The sequence below is a fragment of the Dermochelys coriacea genome, chromosome 28 (assembly GCF_009764565.3).
Source record: "Dermochelys coriacea isolate rDerCor1 chromosome 28, rDerCor1.pri.v4, whole genome shotgun sequence".
NCBI classification, from domain to species: domain Eukaryota; kingdom Metazoa; phylum Chordata; order Testudines; family Dermochelyidae; genus Dermochelys; species Dermochelys coriacea.
The window spans coordinates 5,954,161-5,973,102 of NC_050095.1; the positions used below are offsets into that span (position 1 = coordinate 5,954,161).

At 47.3% G+C, this 18,942-nt stretch overlaps 2 protein-coding genes and 1 long non-coding RNA gene across 3 annotated transcripts in view; 1 reads left to right on the top strand and 2 right to left on the bottom strand.

Moving 5' to 3' along the window:
* The window catches only part of LOC119849388 (zinc finger protein OZF-like), an 875,044-nt gene that overhangs the window by 614,840 nt on the left and 241,262 nt on the right, over positions 1-18,942 (bottom strand). The gene's annotated exons all lie outside the window — the stretch shown is intronic.
* Positions 1-18,942, bottom strand: part of LOC119849382 — a 167,972-nt gene that overhangs the window by 21,419 nt on the left and 127,611 nt on the right. Inside the window, exons 13-15 of the mRNA XM_038386386.2 lie at positions 16,759-16,885; positions 11,298-11,411; positions 9,430-10,928 (exon numbers count right to left, since the gene is read on the bottom strand). Coding sequence (XP_038242314.2) covers positions 9,430-10,928; positions 11,298-11,411; positions 16,759-16,885 — 1,740 coding nt within the window. The remainder of the gene's footprint in view (positions 1-9,429; positions 10,929-11,297; positions 11,412-16,758; positions 16,886-18,942) is intronic.
* On the top strand, positions 112-2,413 carry LOC119849429. Its single transcript, XR_005290474.1, has 3 exons — positions 112-175; positions 1,491-1,623; positions 2,354-2,413. It is a non-coding gene; the product is annotated as an uncharacterized LOC119849429 (long non-coding RNA).

Below are 18,942 nucleotides of genomic sequence, written 5' to 3' on the forward strand. Positions count from 1 at the left end.
CCCAGCCTGCCCCGGGGGCCGCCCTGCCCTGGGTTTGCCGGAGGCGGCAGCGGCCCCCGGGGCAGGCTGGGAGTTGTAGTTCCCTCCCCCGCCGACCCCGCGTCCCGCCCCCTGGGGATCAAACCAACCGTCCCGCCGCCGCCCCTCCTGGGGGCTCCACCCGCCTCTGGCTGGGGTGAGCGTCCCCTGCCCTGGGGGGGCCCAGGTGTCCGGGCTTTACCGGGACAGTCCCGATTGTGGGGCCTTTCTCTGATATAGGGGCCTATTACCCCCACCCCCACTTCCAAGTCCCAATTTTCAGGTCTTTCTCTTATATAGGGTCCTATTACCCCCCAGCCCCGATTGTGGGGCCTTTCTCTTATACAGGGTCCTATTACCCCCGCCCCCAGCCCCGATTTTGGGGCCTTTCTCTTATATAGGGTCCTATTACCCCCCCGCCCCTAGCCCCGATTGTGGGGCCTTTCTCTGATATAGGGGCCTATTACCCCACCCACCCCAGCCCCAATTTTGGGGTCTCTCTTATATAGGGTCCTATTACCCCCCCCGCCCCCAGCCCCGATTGTGGGGTCTTTCTCTGATATAGGGGCCTATTACACCCCCGCCCCCAGCCCCGATTGTGGGGTCTTTCTCTGATATAGGGTCCTATTACCCCCACCCCCACTTCCAAGTCCCAATTTTCAGGTCTTTCTCTTATATAGGGTCCTATTACCCCCCCGCCCCCAGCCCCGATTTTGTGGTCTTTCTCTTATATAGGGTCCTATTACCCCCGCCCCCAGCCCCGATTTTGGGGCCTTTCTCTTATATAGGGTCCTATTACCCCCCCGCCCCTAGCCCCAATTGTGGGGTCTTTCTCTTATATAGGGTCCTATTACCCCCACCCCCAGCCCCCATTTTGGGGCCTTTCTCTTATATAGGGTCCTATTACCCCCCCGCCCCTAGCCCCGATTGTGGGGTCTTTCTCTTATATAGGGTCCTATTACCCCACCCCCCACCCCCAGCCCCCATTTTGGGGCCTTTCTCTTATATAGGGTCCTATTACCCCCACCCCGACCCCAGCCCCGATTTTGAGTCAGCATAGGTCACACGGGTTCCGCCAATTCCCATGGTGGTGAGCTGAATGCTTCGCGCTTCGATGAAAACAACCTTCAGTAAAGCCACCCCGCGCCACTTGGCAGACTGCCGCAGATGGGAAATTTGCTGATTCCCCGGGTGGATGGTTAACCTTGGCACCACCTTTACTGACCTCGCCCTCGTGACATTTGCCAGCTGCAGGGTTCGGGGGCAGGGGCAGAATTAAGGTTGCATTGCAGGGGCAGTGTGTTGGTTTACTTCTCCATTTTCTGGTTTTCAGAGGTTTTTACTTTCCCCTCTATACAAATGCTGGAAGGGCATGAGGCAGCACTGGGGAACTGTAACTCTGCTCCCGTGTACTTTGTGGGTATTTAACTTCCTTGATTTCTTTTTAATGGACTTTTTTTGCCATTTTTCAGTGTAGCAGCCGTGTTAGTCTGTATTCGCAAAAAGAATAAGAGGACTTGTGGCACCTTAGAGACTAACTGTGTCTACATTTACACTCCTGTATTAAGAGGCAATTGATACAGATGTATACCATTTACACCTCAGGTGAGTGTACTTTTGTAAATATAATACATGATTTAAAAGCAAGCATGTTTAATGATTAATTTGCCCTGAAGACTTGGGATGCTTTCGCGGCCAGTACAACTACTGGAAAAGTCTGTTAACATGTATGAGGATGGAGCGGAAATCCTCCAGGGACATTATTAAGGGGACATTTAGAGATGGCTATTCCTACTGGGCTGTTTGCCTGTGGCTGAAAAGAAATCTTCCTCGCTGTTAGCCATGGGGGGGGGGCATTCACGCTGAGATGTTCACGTTCGGCTGGTAGGGATCTTCCCTGATACTAGTCACGTAGTAGGAGGAGGGGTGAAGCGATCATCCCAGAGAGTTGGGGGGGGGTAGTTGGGTTTGTGCTGCACGTTAACCCGAAAACCGCAGCCCCTCCTTTTAAATGGCCAACCCAATGGGTGCTTGGTATGGGAAAGGAGGGCGCTGCTATTTGAAACCATTCCCACATGTTATGAAGGCTGAAGAAGCCAAAAGACTGTGGTTTACCATGGCTGCCTGCAAGCCAAATTCTGTTGCTCGGCCCTGCATGTGTGATCTCTCACACCAAACCGGCAAGCCCTCAATATAAGAGGGAAAAATGCAACCTTTTACCGAAAGCACATCTGCTCTGTCATGTTAACAGCTTGGTTCACCATGAAAGTGTCTACCATTGTTCTCTAAAATGTGTCTTTTTAAATACTATTCTCCCTTTTTTTTCCTCCCACAGCTGCAAATGTTTCAATGCTCCCCCTATCATCTCCGTCCCAGAGGCTAGCGCAGATAAGAAGGAGAAAAAAATATACTCATGCTGAAATGTTCTCTGAGCTCATGCAGTCCTCCCGCACTGAAAGAGCTTAGCAGAATGCATGGAGGCAAACAATGTCAAAGTCCAGGAAAGCAGAAAATGAACACGAGGATAGGAGGGATGAGCGAGATGAGAGGTGGCAGGAGCAAGACAAGAAGAGGCAGGATGCAATGCAGAGGCTACTGGGGGATCAAACTGATATGCTCTGGCATCGCGTGCTGCTGCAGGAAAGGCAGCAGGAGCACAGACCGCCGCTGCAGCTCCTGTGTAACGGCCCGCCCTCCTCCACAAGTTCCACAGCCTCCTCACCCAGATGCCCAAGAATGCGGTGGGGGGCCCCCTCCGGGCACCCAACCACTCCACCCCAGAGGACTGCCCAAGCAACAGAAGACTGGTATTCAATAAGTTTTGAAGTGCAGTGTGGCCTTGTCCTTCCCTCCTCCCCCAACCCACCTGGTGCTTCTCTCCTCCCCCAACCTCCCATGCTAGCTTGGCAGTTATCCCCCTATTTGTGTGATGAATTAATAAAGAATTCATGATTTTGAAACAACAATGACTTTATTGCCTCTGCAAGTGGTAATCCAAGGAGAGAAGATGGTTGGCTTACAGGGAAGTAGAGTGAACCAAGGGGGCAGGTTTTCATCAAGGAGAAACAAACAGAACTGTCACATTGTAGCCTGGCCAGTCATGAAACTGGTTTTCAAAGCTTCTCTGATGCGCAGCATGCCCTGCTGTGCTCTTCTAATCGTCCTGCTGTTTGGTTATGCGTAATCAGTGGCCAGGTGATTAGCCTCAACCTCCCTCCACCATAAATGTCTCCCCCTTTAAATGTCCAAATGCACATTCTACCACCATTCTGCACTTGCTCAGCCTAGTTGAACAGCTCCTGACTACTGTCCAGGGTGCCTGTGTATGGCTTCATGAGCCAGGGCATTAAGGGGTAGGCTGGGTCCCCAAGGATAACTATAGGCATTTCAACAGCCCCAACAGTTATTTTCTGGTCTGGGAAGTAAATCCCTTCCTGCAGGTGTTTAAACAGACCAGAGTTCCTGAAGACACGAGTGTCATGAGCCTTTCCCACCCATCCCACATTGATGTTGGTGAAATGTCCCTTGTGATCCACCAGTGCTTGCAGTACCATTGAAAAGTACCCCTTGCGCTTTGTGTAATGGCTGCCAAGGTTCTCTCCATGTTCTCTCCACAGGTACCAATGCGGAGAGTGGACCAGATGATATGTCTGGGGGGAGAAAGCGGAAGGAGACTCCGCTGGTTGGGAGGCATGAGATGCGATGTCCTGAGGTTGGGGGTTCCACGACCACCACTCCCAAGAGGAGAAGGCGGGTGGTGGTGGTCGGGGACTCTCTCCTCCGGGGGACTGAGTCATCTATCTGCCGCCCTGACCGGGAAAACCGAGAAGTCTGCTGCTTGCCAGGGGCTAAGATTCGTGATGTGACGGAGAGACTGCCGAGACTCATCAAGCCCTCGGATCGCTACCCCTTCCTGCTTCTCCACGTGGGCACCAATGATACTGCCAAGAATGACCTTGAGCGGATCACTGCGGACTACGTGGCTCTGGGAAGAAGGATAAAGGAGTTGGAGGCGCAAGTGGTGTTCTCGTCCATCCTCCCCGTGGAAGGAAAAGGCCTGGGTAGGGACCGTCGAATCGTGGAGGTCAACGAATGGCTACGCAGGTGGTGTCGGAGAGAAGGCTTTGGATTCTTTGACCATGGGATGGTGTTCCATGAAGGAGGAGTGCTGGGCAGAGACGGGCTCCATCTTACGAAGAGAGGGAAGAACATCTTTGCCAGCAGGCTGGCTAACCTAGTGAGGAGGGCTTTAAACTAGGTTCACCGGGGGAAGGAGACCAAAGCCCTGAGGTAAGTGGGAAAGCGGGATACCGGGAGGAAGCACAGGCAGGAAGGTCTGTGAGGGGAGGGCTCCTGCCTCATACTGGGAATGAGGGGCGATCAACAGGTTATCTCAAGTGCTTATATACAAATGCACAAAGCCTTGGAAACAAGCAGGGAGAACTGGAGGTCCTGGTGATGTCAAGGAATTATGACGTGATTGGAATAACGGAGACTTGGTGGGATAACTCACATGACTGGAGTACAGTCATGGATGGTTATAAACTGTTCAGGAAGGACAGGCAGGGCAGAAAAGGTGGGGGAGTAGCACTGTATGTAAGGGAGCAGTATGACTGCTCAGAGCTCCGGTACGAAACTGTGGAAAAACCTGAGTGTCTCTGGATTAAGTTTAGAAGTGTGTGCAACAAGAGTGATGTCATGGTGGGAGTCTGCTATAGACCACCGGACCAGGGGGATGAGGTGGATGAGGCTTTCTTCCGGCAACTCACGGAAGCTACTAGATCGCATGCCCTGATTCTCATGGGTGACTTTAATTTTCCTGATATCTGCTGGGAGAGCAATACAGCGGTGCATAGACAATCCAGGAAGTTTTTGGAAAGCGTAGGGGACAATTTCCTGGTGCAAGTGCTAGGGGAGCCAACTAGGGGGAGCGCTTTTCTTGACCTGCTGCTCACAAACCGGGTAGAATTAGTGGGGGAAGCAAAAGTGGATGGGAATCTGGGAGGCAGTGACCATGAGTTGGTTGAGTTCAGGATCCTGACGCAGGGAAGAACGGTAAGCAGCAGGATACGGACCCTGGACTTCAGGAAAGCAGACTTTGACTCCCTCAGGGAACAGATGGCCAGGATCCCCTGGGGGACTAACATGAAAGGGAAGGGAGTCCAGGAGAGCTGGCTGTATTTCAAGGAATCCCTGTTGAGGTTACAGGGACAAACCATCCCGATGAGTCGAAAGAATAGTAAATATGGCAGGCGACCAGCTTGGCTTAATGGTGAAATCCTAGCGGATCTTAAACATAAAAAAGAAGCTTACAAGAAGTGGAAGCTTGGACATATGACCAGGGAAGAGTATAAAAATATTGCTCGGGCATGTAGGAAAGATATCAGGAGGGCCAAATCGCACCTGGAGCTGCAGCTAGCAAGAGATGTCAAGAGTAACAAGAAGGGTTTCTTCAGGTATGTTGGCAACAAGAAGAAAGCCAAGGAAAGTGTGGGCCCCTTACTGAATGAGGGAGGCAAGCTAGTGACAGAGGATGTGGAAAAAGCTAATGTACTCAATGCTTTTTTTGCCTCTGTTTTCACTAACAAGGTCAGCTCCCAGACTGCTGTGCTGGGCAACACAAAATGGGGAAGAGATGGCCAGCCCTCTGTAGAGATAGAGGTGGTTAGGGACTATTTAGAAAAGCTGGACGTGCACAAGTCCATGGGGCCGGACGAATTGCATCCGAGAGTGCTGAAGGAATTGGCGGCTGTGATTGCAGAGCCCTTGGCCATTATCTTTGAAAACTCGTGGCGAACGGGGGAAGTCCCGGATGACTGGAAAAAGGCTAATGTAGTGCCCATCTTTAAAAAAGGGAAGAAGGAGGATCCTGGGAACTACAGGCCGGTCAGCCTCACCTCAGTCCCTGGAAAAATCATGGAGCAGGTCCTCAAAGAATCAATCCTGAAGCACTTAGAGGAGAGGAAAGTGATCAGGAACAGTCAGCATGGATTCACCAAGGGAAGGTCATGCCTGACTAATCTAATCGCCTTTTATGATGAGATTACTGGTTCTGTGGATGAAGGGAAAGCAGTGGATGTATTGTTTCTTGACTTTAGCAAAGCTTTTGACACGGTCTCCCACAGCATTCTTGTCAGCAAGTTAAGGAAGTATGGGCTGGATGAATGCACTATAAGGTGGGTAGAAAGCTGGCTAGATTGTCGGGCTCAACGGGTAGTGATCAATGGCTCCATGTCTAGTTGGCAGCCGGTGTCAAGTGGAGTGCCCCAGGGGTCGGTCCTGGGGCCCGTTTTGTTCAATATCTTCATAAATGATCTGGAGGATGGTGTGGATTGCACTCTCAGCAAATTTGCGGATGATACTAAACTGGGAGGAGTGGTAGATACGCTGGAGGGGAGGGATAGGATACAGAAGGACCTAGACAAATTGGAGGATTGGGCCAAAAGAAATCTAATGAGGTTCAATAAGGATAAATGCAGGGTCCTGCACTTAGGATGGAAGAATCCAATGCACCGCTACAGACTAGGGACCGAATGGCTCGGCAGCAGTTCTGCGGAAAAGGACCTAGGGGTGACAGTGGACGAGAAGCTGGATATGAGTCAGCAGTGTGCCCTTGTTGCCAAGAAGGCCAATGGCATTTTGGGTTGTATAAGTAGGGGCATAGCGAGCAGATCGAGGGACGTGATCGTTCCCCTCTATTCGACACTGGTGAGGCCTCATCTGGAGTACTGTGTCCAGTTTTGGGCCCCACACTACAGGAAGGATGTGGATAAATTGGAAAGAGTACAACGAAGGGCAACGAAAATGATTAGGGGTCTAGAGCACATGACTTATGAGGAGAGGCTGAGGGAGCTGGGATTGTTTAGTCTGCAGAAGAGAAGAATGAGGGGGGATTTGATAGCTGCTTTCAACTACCTGAAAGGGGGTTTCAAAGAGGATGGCTCTAGACTGTTCTCAATGGTAGCAGATGACAGAACGAGGAGTAATGGTCTCAAGTTGCAATGGGGGAGGTTTAGATTGGATATTAGGAAAAACTTTTTCACTAAGAGGGTGGTGAAACACTGGAATGCGTTACCTAGGGAGGTGGTAGAATCTCCTTCCTTAGAGGTTTTTAAGGTCAGGCTTGACAAAGCCCTGGCTGGGATGATTTAACTGGGACTTGGTCCTGCTTTGAGCAGGGGGTTGGACTAGATGACCTTCTGGGGTCCCTTCCAACCCTGATATTCTATGATTCTATGATTCTAAGGTGATAGGGATATGCGTTCCATCTATTGCCCCACCACAGTTAGGGAATCCCATTGCAGCAAAGCCATCCACTATGACCTGCACATTTCCCAGAGTCACTACCCTTGACAGCAGCAGCTCAGTGTTTGCATTGGTTACTTGGATTACTGCAACCCCTACACTAGATTTGCCCACTCCAAATTTTTTGCCGACTGACCAGTAGCTGCCTGGCATTGCAAGCTTCCAGAGGGCTATTGCCACTCGCTTGTGAACTGTGAGGGCTGCTCTCATCTTGGTATTCTTGCGCTTCAGGGCAGGGGAAAGCAAGTCACAAAGTTCCATGGAAGTGCCCTTATGCATGCGAAAGTTTCGCAGCCACCGGGAATCATCCCAGACCCGCAACACTATGCGGTCCCACCAGTCTGTGCTTGTTTCCCGGGCCCAGAATTGGCATTCCAGGGCATGAGTCTGCCCCATTGCCACCAGGATGTCCAAAATGCCGGGGCCCTTTCTTTGAGAGAAGTCTGTGTCCATGACCTCATTATTCTTGTCATCATGCTGCCGTCGCCTGCTTTTTCAGGTTCTGGTTCTGCACATACTGCAGGATAATGTGTGAGGTGTTTACAATGCCCATAACTGTTGTGGTGATCTGGCGACTGACAACATGTACCCAAAACCACCCGGGACAATGTTTTTACCCCATGAGGAATTGGGCGCTTAACCCAGAATTCGAATGGGCAGCAGAGACTGTGGGAACTGTGGGATAGCTACCCATCGCGCACCACTGCATAAATCGATGCTAGCCACGGTAGTGAGGACACACTCTGCCGACTTAATGCGCTTAATGTGGACATATGCAATCGATTGTATAAAATTGATTTCTAAAAATTGACTTATATAATATCAACCTAATTTCATACTGTAGACGTACACTTGGAGTAATTTTACACTTCTCTGGAGTAGAATTCTTCACCAATCACAAAATATATCAGTAGCGATAGTGAGGTATAATTCCTCTAAATATGCCGTTTTATTTCTTTAATCTGGTGGCACAGATTTAATTTAGGGACTAAATTCAGGTGCTGCTTACAATCCCTGTAAAACAGCAAATGTCAGGTATCTTTCTGCAGCTATATCACATTCAACACGGATTTCATTTTCTACACGTTTGCAGCATCGCGCAGGGGTGAGCTGAACAGCAATGTCACTTCCATTTTTCCCATCCCTACCTAGATAGGGATTGCATTTCCTAAATAATAGGCAACATGCAGCTGATTAGGAAGGAGAGTTCTTCAGGAGCGACCTCCTGCAGGGTATCGGCCACAACTGCTTTAGGAGCCACATGCATGGGTATTTTGCTTAATTACAAGTCATTTACTAAGGAATCCTCTTCCCAGCCTTTTAGAGAAAATATTGACCTAACCAATTGAACAACAGGGGGATTGGGATGGTGATGGGGAATAAGCGAATCCCTCTGACTGACCCTATCTTCTTCTGTTGTTACAGATGGTAAATTGACATTTTCCCCTATCCCTGCCCCATTCCTACTCTTTATTATAGTTGAATATATTTTAAGTGAGGAAAACGGTAGTAAAAATATCTGCTCTCCAACACAACCTGATGCAACAATAGAGCAACTGGGAATGAAACAATTTGTTCCCGAAGGGGGAACTTGATGACTAACAGTTACTTTGAAATGGGGGAACAGTATAACCGTGATACTCAGGGTTTGTTTAGACTAGGAAAAGTCATGGAGTTTAGCTCAGGTCAAGGGGAAACCTAATGCCTAACACTGCACGTGGGCTGCATCTGCTCTACAACTATCATCGTCTTTTTACACTTTTTACAAGATCACTCAGGAGCCAATGCCATTTCCCGACCTAGTGGATGTAAGGCACACGTAGTTTTTGACTCAGTGTAGCTTCTTAGGATCAAACCTCTCTCTCCCACCTGGAGATGATGCACATTACTGGCTGGAGGGACACACAGTCCTACGACGCAAAAGAAAAGGAGTTGCTAGAAAAGATCACAGGACTGACCCCAAAGAAGGATGAGCTGCAAAAGGCAGAAGCGGGCAATTAATCTGGGGGAGCTGAGAGACCATAGTGAAGATGGTGCAAAGATCACTATGTGGGAATTAGCAAATGTGGTTTTTAAAAAAAAAAAAAAAAAAATCTGTGGTCAGGCCTGGTCAAGGCATTTATTACAGTTCTCTCTCATATGGATTTTCTGATGTCTACTAAGGCTTGAGCTTTCACTGAAGCTTTTCCCGCACTCAGAGCACGTGTAGGGCGTCTCGCCGGTGTGGATTCGCAGATGTCTAATAAGTGTAGAGCTCCGACTGAAGCTTTTCCCACACTCAGAACACGTGTAGGGCCTCTCTCCTGTGTGGATTCGCTGATGTGTGATAAGGTGTGAGCTGCGATTGAAGCTTTTCCCGCACTCAGAGCATGTGTAGGGCTTCTCTCCTGTGTGGATTCTCTGATGTAACATGAGGGATGAACTATGAATGAAGCATTTCCCACACTCAGAGCATCCATAAGGTTTCTCACCTGTGTGGATTCTTCTGTGTGTGATAAGGTGTGACCTCTGATTGAAGCTTTTCCCACACTCAGAGCACGTGTAGAGTTTTTCTCCTGTGTGGATTCTACGATGTGTGATAAGGGCAGAGTGCCCACTAAAGCTTTTCCCACACTCAGAGCAGGTGTAGGGCATCTCTCCTGTGTGGATTCTCTGATGCGAGATGAGGGCTGAACTACGAATGAAGCATTTCCCACACTCAGAGCATCCATAAGGTTTCTCACCTGTGTGGATTCGTCTATGTGTGATAAGGTGTGAGCTCTGATTGAAGCTTTTCCCGCACTCAGAGCATGTGTAGAGTTTCTCTCCTGTGTGGATTCGTTGATGTCTGATAAGGCTCCCACTCTGACTGAAGCTTTTCCCACACTCAGAGCATGTGTGGGGCGTCTCTCCTGTGTGGATTCGCTGATGTGTGGTCAGGGCAGACCTCTGATTGAAACTTCTCCCGCACTCGGAGCATGTGTAGGGCGTCTCTCCTGTGTGGATTCTCTGATGTGTGATCAGGGAAGAGCTATGATTGAAGCTTTTCCCACACTCAGAGCATGTGTAGGGAGTTTCTCCTGTGTGGATTCTCCTATGTGTGCTCAGCATAGAGATCTGACTGAAGCTTTTCCCGCACTCAGAGCAAGTGTAGGGTGTCTCTCCTGTGTGGGTTCTACGATGTGTGATAAGGGCAGAGCTCTGACTAAAGCTTTTCCTGCACTCCGAGCAGCTGTAGGGCTTCTCTCCCGTGTGGATTCTCCAATGTGTGATAAGGGCAGAGCTCTGACTAAAGCTTTTCCTGCACTCAGAGCACATGTAAGGTCTCTCTTCTCTTTTCACACTCTCACAGCATGTGTAGCGTGTCTCTTGCAAGTTGATTCTCTCGTGTGTAATAAGGTCTGAGTGGCTACTGAATTTTTCCTCTGGCCTATGGTGAGTCTCACAGGCTTTTGCTTTTTCTGGGAGTGCACAAGTCCCAGAAACATTCCATTTGGATCTTCCTGATAACGTTCCATATGGTTCTACTGGCTCAGCATCTTTCTGCTGAAGTTTCTCCTCCTCATTCTCAGTCACCATCCCATCACCTGATGGGAGACAAAGAGAATCCAGACATAGGTCACTCACTGCGCCAGAAAGAAAGGAAATCTCAGAGAGAGGAATGGAAAAAGGGATGAACAAACCAAAATATGTGTGGGAGATATCAAACCTATCAGGAGCTGATTTTCCCCAAGCCCTTTCCCAGAGGAGAGAGGAAGGGATCAGTTTTGGCCTGCATCTCATCAGAACACTCAGGGGAAAGTGAGATCGGGCAGGGACCTGCTGCCAGTTGTCAGTCAGAATAGGAGGGAAGCCATGGGTGACATCTGCCATAATGATTCCACATCTGCAGGGAACTATCCTGAAGTTGAAGAGCTCACAAGATCTTTGTAGGGCATCCCATATGTTTCCTACATTCTCAAACAGTTTTTGAGTTGGTTTAATCAATTCCTCACCTGTGCAGGCAGCTCTCACGAGCACTTCTTTCTCAGAGCCCTGGAGGTCCGGGACCCATGGCTCTTCCCCTCGTTCCAGCTGCGAGATCACATTAGGTTTTGAAACTGAAAACCCTACTCCAGGCAAAGAAAACAAGGGAGGTCAGTGGAATTTGTGGGATACTTGTCACAAAGAATATTCCATGGTTTTAATCCCAGCTCATTTTTAAGCAGTAAAATACCAAGGCCATCTTCCTTGGCTCAAAGTGGCAGGATAGTTATTATGATTATATAAATAATATTCATTACCTTAGTGCCTAAGGACCAACTAACAGTGGGTCTGAATTGTGCTAGGCAAAGTACAAACATAGAATAGTAGATGGCCCATGTCCTGAAGAATTTACAATCTAAATAGAAAAGACAGATACAGAATGGGGGAAGGGGTAGAACCCACTGTTAGAATATAGGTATTCAGGCCTGCCTGTGAAGCTTATATTTTAAGAACTTAGGTGTATTTTTATCACTTAGCTACTAAAAAGGGGTATAAAACAAAGAATCAAAAGCACAGTCCACCTGTGTGTGGGCCTTCTCTCACTAGGATAGTCTGAGGCCTTGTTCCTAGGCTAAGGCCTTTGGCCAAGCAGCAGGGGCAGCCATAACCTGGGAAACATAGGGTCACAGCCTCACATCCCAAACTAGTCACACTGACATAAGGTGGTTTTGGGCTGCTTAGGAAGACGATCCTGTCCAGATAGTGCCCACCACCACCAGATAAGGAAACAGATCTTAAGATGATTAAAGAAAACTTAGTTTGATATCATCCTGTCTGGCAAGAAATCACTTATCGATGGTTGTGATTGTGAAACCCGCATTTTTGTATTGTTTTATCTTTATGGCCTCCACTTTTACCTTGTTAATCAGTCTGGTTCTCTAATTGTTTCTGTCTGCTGTATAATTCATTTTGCTAGCTGTAAGTTAATTAGGGTGGTTGGATATAATTGATTAGAGAATTACGTCACAATATGTTGGAATTGGTTAGTTAAATTTCAGTACAATGCTTGGTTAAGGTATAGCTGAGAATATTACTATATAGCCAGGGTCAAAACAGGAGAGGGAAGGGAAATTGGAATCATATTTGTTAAGGGGGGGAAACGGGAGCAGGGAACGGGGACACAGGCAAGGCTCTGTGGCCTCAGAGCTGTGAAGGGGGACACGGGGTAAATGCTCTGTGGTGTCGGGGCTGGGAACAGAACACTGGGGAACAGACTCTATGGACGTATAGAGATAAGCCTGACTGGTGTGAAGGGCTTTGGAGTATGCTTGCTTGGAAACTAACCCCTATAAACATCACATTATCTGAGCTTTGGACTTCTGGTCTTTTGCTGCTTGTTGCCTGCATGACATGAATCAGGGAAGCGGGAGGGTGAAGGGAAAGCCCTCTGACAAAACTGACATGACCTGATAACCAAGAGGTAAGCCTTTAAGGAAGGTTTTAATACACTTTGGAACTGATCAGGGATTCCCATGAGGACTGAGGAGGGGGTGATGGTAAACACACCCTTTTCTTCTTTAATATCTTTTCCCCATACGGCACACCGGCTCACTGTCATGGATCCATAGGATCTATGCAAAGCCCTGGCTTTAAAACTGTCCTTGGGAGGTGCCCATTCAGTGCACGAGGCCCCCAAGGGGTCCCACTCTTCCACAAGGATGGGCCATGGAGCTTCAACACCTGAGACTGAGCCTCTGGCTTCAACACTCCTATTCCAATCTGCAAGCTCTGCCCAGGAGGTCCAGGTGAACGACACTCCTGTTCAGAGTCTGTTAATCAGTCAATGTGCAGAACAAGTTTTTGCTGTGACATTGGGCAGACTTTTAAAACACAGCAGGGTTTATTAGTCAAGTTAAACACAGCATTCGAAAGTCCTTAGATTAGGACAGAGAAGACGACAATATAGTCCATACTGGCCAATGCCCTTGAGCCATGTTGCTGTAGAAAACAGTTTGGTTTCCTTTCACTGTGCCTGTCCATTTGTCTTCGCTCCAGCAGAGCTGCCTGCATCTGCGATCCCAGTTCTTCCTGCTCCCAAAAACATAACGAGTCCATGTATGCTTCACTCAGCCAAGCAGAGATCCTCCCATGGACAGGTGACAATTATTCTCTTTTCTGTGTTGGGTATTCCATTGATGTAGGATGGTCCCAGCCAGTCCTTAATGACCCATTCATATCACCCCATGACAGCTACGTGACAAAACACCTCATGTCTCCTGCTCTTTATAATCATAGCAATACCAAACACAGAGGGAAACTGAGGTGTGTATTGGCATCATACAACTATCACCAAAATTCCCACCTCTATGATACACACACACACTGCTCACAGCCCTGGGAGAGAAAGCAAAGCACAGGAACTGGAGGTTAGTCCAATGAACACAGTGGAGGAGAAGCTGCAATCCTCAAACCCTGGTCAAAAAGGAGAGGCATGTGGGTCCCTACCCACAGAGAGGGGCTGACTACAGGCCTGATACCTGAGAGGGCGTTCCTTGAGCAGACCATGGAGGCAGGTCAAAGGCTCAGCTACCCCAGAACTGTGACATCGCAAAAATCACATTTTGGGGAATTAGGAAATCTAATGACTCGGGTGTAATGGGAGGGAGAATGAAACTCTCCCATTGTGTGCAGAAAGCTGGGGAATTAAACACTAAAATTCAGGAGCAACAGCCTCTAATTCTTCTGGAAAAGGAGAATGTAAGAAACAAGAACTGGGACACGCAAACTCAGGAGGGCCAGGCTCAAAGATCCAAGGGGCCTGGAGGGAAGACCGTTTGTGGCTGCTGAGATGGGGAGAGGGGGGAAAAGACTCTCTACAAACTCTCACCCCTGTCGATCCCGATCTCATTTTCTGATCTATGACCTCGTCTCATGTCTTGTGGGCAATTTTATATTTGCTAGAGGAAAAATGTCATGATCAGAGTATTGCTTATTAGCTTGGAACATGGGTGAAGGGGCGAGCAGGTGAACATAAATATATGGGCTATTAAGGGCAGGGACAACACTACAGCTGGGATCAAAGCTCTGAGATTGATCTACCGGTGGTCAATGTAGCAGGTCGAGTAAATCGACTGCCAAATCGACTGGAGAGTGATCCCTGTTCTCTACCCGTCGAGAAGAGTAAGGTAAGTAGACCCTGCGATAACTCGACCTAAGTACATCGATTCCAGCTATGTTATTCATGTAGCTGGAGTTGCACAGCATAGGTCGACTTACTGTGGTAGTGTAGACATAACCTAAGTTAAGGGCCTTATATTAGGTTGAGGCTTTGTGGGAGTAGTTATGTTGAAGTCTGGGATTTACCTGAACAGGCCTAAAGAGCGAATCCTAGGTCAGATATTTTGCACCCTCATTCTGAGAGACTAACGAGTAACCACAAACAGGTGCAATACGATTCTGAAATAGGATTCTGAAAGAAGGAAGTTTGGGGCGGGCTTTCACAATTAGGTTGCTATGAAGTATCTCAGCAGTTGGACTGCATTCATATATTGGAATTATTAATAAATAAGTAAATCATGAGTATTAATGCTTGATGCCTAATTATGGACTTCCCAAAGGCCACATATGGGCTGGGGGCAGCTATTGACATTATCGTAATCAGAGTAAAGGAGCAGATAAAGTATATAGTCATCCTATTACTATAAGAAAGCAGATAAAATACCTCTCCTAGGTACCATTTTTTCATTTTGTCGGGTCCCTGAGATAGTGTAAACTCAAGCAACGCCTCCCTTCTGATGGTCTCCCTTGCCCCTCAATCTTTGTTTCCAATGGTGTCAAGAACTTGTAAGTATGCACCCTGAAAGACCCTCTTTACTATATTAATCTCAGTCTAATCTTTATGTGTATTGTTCCTTGCCTATGATTTCAATTATAACTGTCTGGCTTCAGAGTATCAGCCGTGTTAGTCTGTATTCGCAAAAAGAAAAGGAGGACTTGTGGCACCTTAGAGACTAACAAATTTATTTGAGAATAAGCTTTCGTGAGCTACAGAAATTGAAATTGAATGCATCCAATGAAGTGAGCTGTCTCTAAGGTGCCACACGTACTCCTTTTCTTTTTGCAAATTATAACTGTCTGTATTATATCAAGTTTCTGCGTGTTTCACCAAATTTCATCTCCTCCATTAACTTTGAGTAGCCATGGACAAGGGCAAGTTGTACTCCAATACGTAATCTTATAGATGTAAAAATTGTACAGGCTACACTACCACCCTGTGACATCATCAACAAACTCCCCATTAGTGCCTGGGTAGTGCCCTTCTATGGGAGGGAGGAATGCAGCAAGAACTGGGGATGGTTGGCCAGAGTCCCTGTGCATAAGGATGGGGAGGTTATATGGGGAGGGGGGTAATGAGTGGGAGAGGGAGGTCAAGAGTTAAAATAATATTTTGGGGAAAAATGTACCATGAAGTGAAACTGAACACAAATAAGATTGGAGTGTAGGCTCTAAACCAACAAGGCTTCGGTAGGGATTTGTGGTTAAAGGTCTGCGACCTCCCACAGTTCTTCATCCCCAAACCTCTCCTCCCTGCTACTGACCCATCCAGCCCACTTCCTGGGTGCCCTTCCTCTCATTACTCTCAGCTGGCACCACCTCCCAGAACCTTGGGAACTTCTTGTGTTCCTCCTCGTCTCTCACTACCTCATCCCTTCCTGCTGCTTTTTAGCTCTAACCCTCACACACCCTCCGCTTGTCCTGGTACCCCAGAATTATCTCCTCCCCCGCTTCTCCTCCTCTCCCACAGCTCTGTTCTCCTTTCACCCACAGGGTCCTAAATGGCAACATTATACGCTTTCCTATCAAAAGAGGAGCTCATCTGACTGTTACGCAAGCCATGCATGAGTCACATACCTATTTACTTAATTTAGAATTCTACAGACAGCATATTTTCCATGAGGAAAAGGCATGAAAGCTACAGTTATTAATGTAGCCAATAAGGATACATTAAATGCAATTTTAAAATGACTGACAGCACCAAAAAGGCACATGTCCAAAAATTATACTAGTGGGTGGGAGATAAGGCAAAAAAAGGGGGGGCAAGGAAACTTGTCAAAATATCTATGATGAATAAATGTATAAAGTTATTACAACTCAGGTTCTTTAGAGACCCCACAGCTTCTAATAACCAAAGGCACAGGACTCCTTACCCAGCAAGACCACAGTCTCATAGTTGTCCTGCATGACATCCCTGTAGAGGGCTCTCTGAATGGGGTCCAGCAGAGACCATTCCCCCTTGGTGAAATGGCACCTGATGGCACCAAAAAGGCACATGTCCAAAAATTATACTTGTGGGTGGGAGGTAAGGCAAAAGAGGGGGGGAGCAAGGAAACTTGTCAAAATTTGTATGACGAATAAAGGTATAAATTTATTTTTCTGATGTTCTTTACAGACCCCACAGCTTCTCAAAACCAAGGGGACAGGACTCCTTACCCAGCAAGACCACCGTCTCATAGTTCTCCTGCATGACATCCCTGTAGAGGGCTCTCTGAGTGGGGTCCAGCAGAGCCCCCTCTTCCCTGGTGAAATACACAGCCACCTCCTTGAAAGTCACCGGCCCCTGAAAGAAAAAGAGTCCAACACTCAGGACCTGCTGCCCCAGTCACTATTCACAGAACAGCAGCAACAGGTAAATGGAAGCTCCGGGAGGCACATGTTATTGTAGTCCCACCCCACCTTGCTTAGAGCAGCCAGAAGGCATCAGAGCGTAGAAAGAGAGAATCTGTGCGTCTCCCAGGTGACAGACAGAGGCAGGATATTCACATTTATCACACACCTACTAGCTAGAGCTTGTTACCGGAGATGAGGCTGTCTCTGAACCCTGCTGGCGACTCCCTGATAGGAATCCCAACAAAATCCTAGCAATGGTATTGGTAAATTACTAGATGGAAATGGCAGAATTATCAAAAGTAATGCAGAAGAGGTAAAAGCATTCAATAAATATTTATCTCCTGGATTTGGAGAAAAACAGATAATATACCAATATCGTAAGCTGTTGATGATTACATTCTTTCCATTCCAACAATAACTCACAAGGATGTTAAACAGCAGGTATTACAGTTAGATGTGTTTAAATCAGCGGGTCCAGATAACAAGAGTTTTGAAAGACGTAGGTGTGGAGCGTGGCGGACTGTTAACGTTGATTTTAATTAGGACTGGAATAAAGCTAATGCTGTGTCAATATTTAAAAAGTGTAAAAGATGACCCACCTAATTACAAGAGTGTTAGTCTGAAATCGATACTGGGCAAGATGATGGAGCAGCAGATATGGATTTAATTAATAAAGAATTAAAGGAGGGTAATATAATCAGTATCCGTTAACAAAAGCGTAGAGACAATAGACCCTATCAAACTAACTGGATACCCTTATTTAATGAGATGAAAAGTTTAGTTGCAGCTAATAGTATTGATGTAATATACCTAGAATTCTGTAAGGCATATGACTTGGTTCAGCACAATATTTTGACTAGAAAACTGGAAAGATACAAAATACACACGGCATACATTAATAGATTAAAAACTGGGATTGTAAATGGGGAACCATGGTCGAGTGGATTTATTTCTAGCAGGTTCCCGCAAGGATTGGTTCTTGGCCCAGTGCTATTTCACATTCTTATCAATGACTTGGAAGAGAATATAAAATCATCACTGATAAAGTTTGCAGTTAAAGATGGGGGGGGTGGTAACTAATGAAGTCTCAGTAGATTCAGGCTCCAGCACGGGAGTCTGGGAAGTTTTCCCAGGTCTGCCTGGAGGGTTATTTCTTGTTCCACAAAGAGAGGGAAATTCCAATCCCAACTCCTGTGCCTTGAAATTAGGCCCTACCTGACACTACCCCCCATATTCAGCACAGTGGTATGATTATAATATGATTAGGACATAATTATAAGGCATTTTGTGCAAGATGGGTCATGTGCGGTGTTATTGGAAAAGTTATGATTTGCTGAATATGATTATCCTATTTGTGTGCATGGATCATGTTTGTATCTGAAGTTATGGATAGTGACTATGTATCTGTATTTCAAATGTGCTTACTCTTACTCACTTAACACCCACAACTAGCCTTTCAGGTATAACAATGAAGAAGCCAGACAGTGCTGATGGCTCATCAACAAAGACAATGGACCATGGAAGAGCTTAGCTTTCCTGTGAATGTTTCAGCAAGCCTATGAGTCATGGCTACAATGACTCATCAGGGCATACTAGAGCATGTGACCAGACCACATGACACTGAACTCCATTTTGGTACCTGTATTTTTCCACAAACTGGTCTGGGATCTGAGTTTGGAACAAAGTGTTCCTGCCATATGGAAAAGCTACATAAGGTGGGTGTGACATCATCTCTTGGCCTCATTCCCCACACAAGAGAACTCCTGGAACATAAGAATGGCCATACTGGGTCAGACCAAAGGTCCATCCAACCCAGTATCCTGTCTACCAACAGTGACCAATGCCAGGTGCCCCAGAGAGAGTGAACCTAACAGGTAATGATCAAGTGATCTCTGTCCTGCCATCCATCTCCATCCTCTGATAAACGGAGGCTAGGGAGACCATTCCTTACCCATCCTGGCTAATAGCCATTAATGGACTTCACCTCCATGAATTTATCTAGTTCTC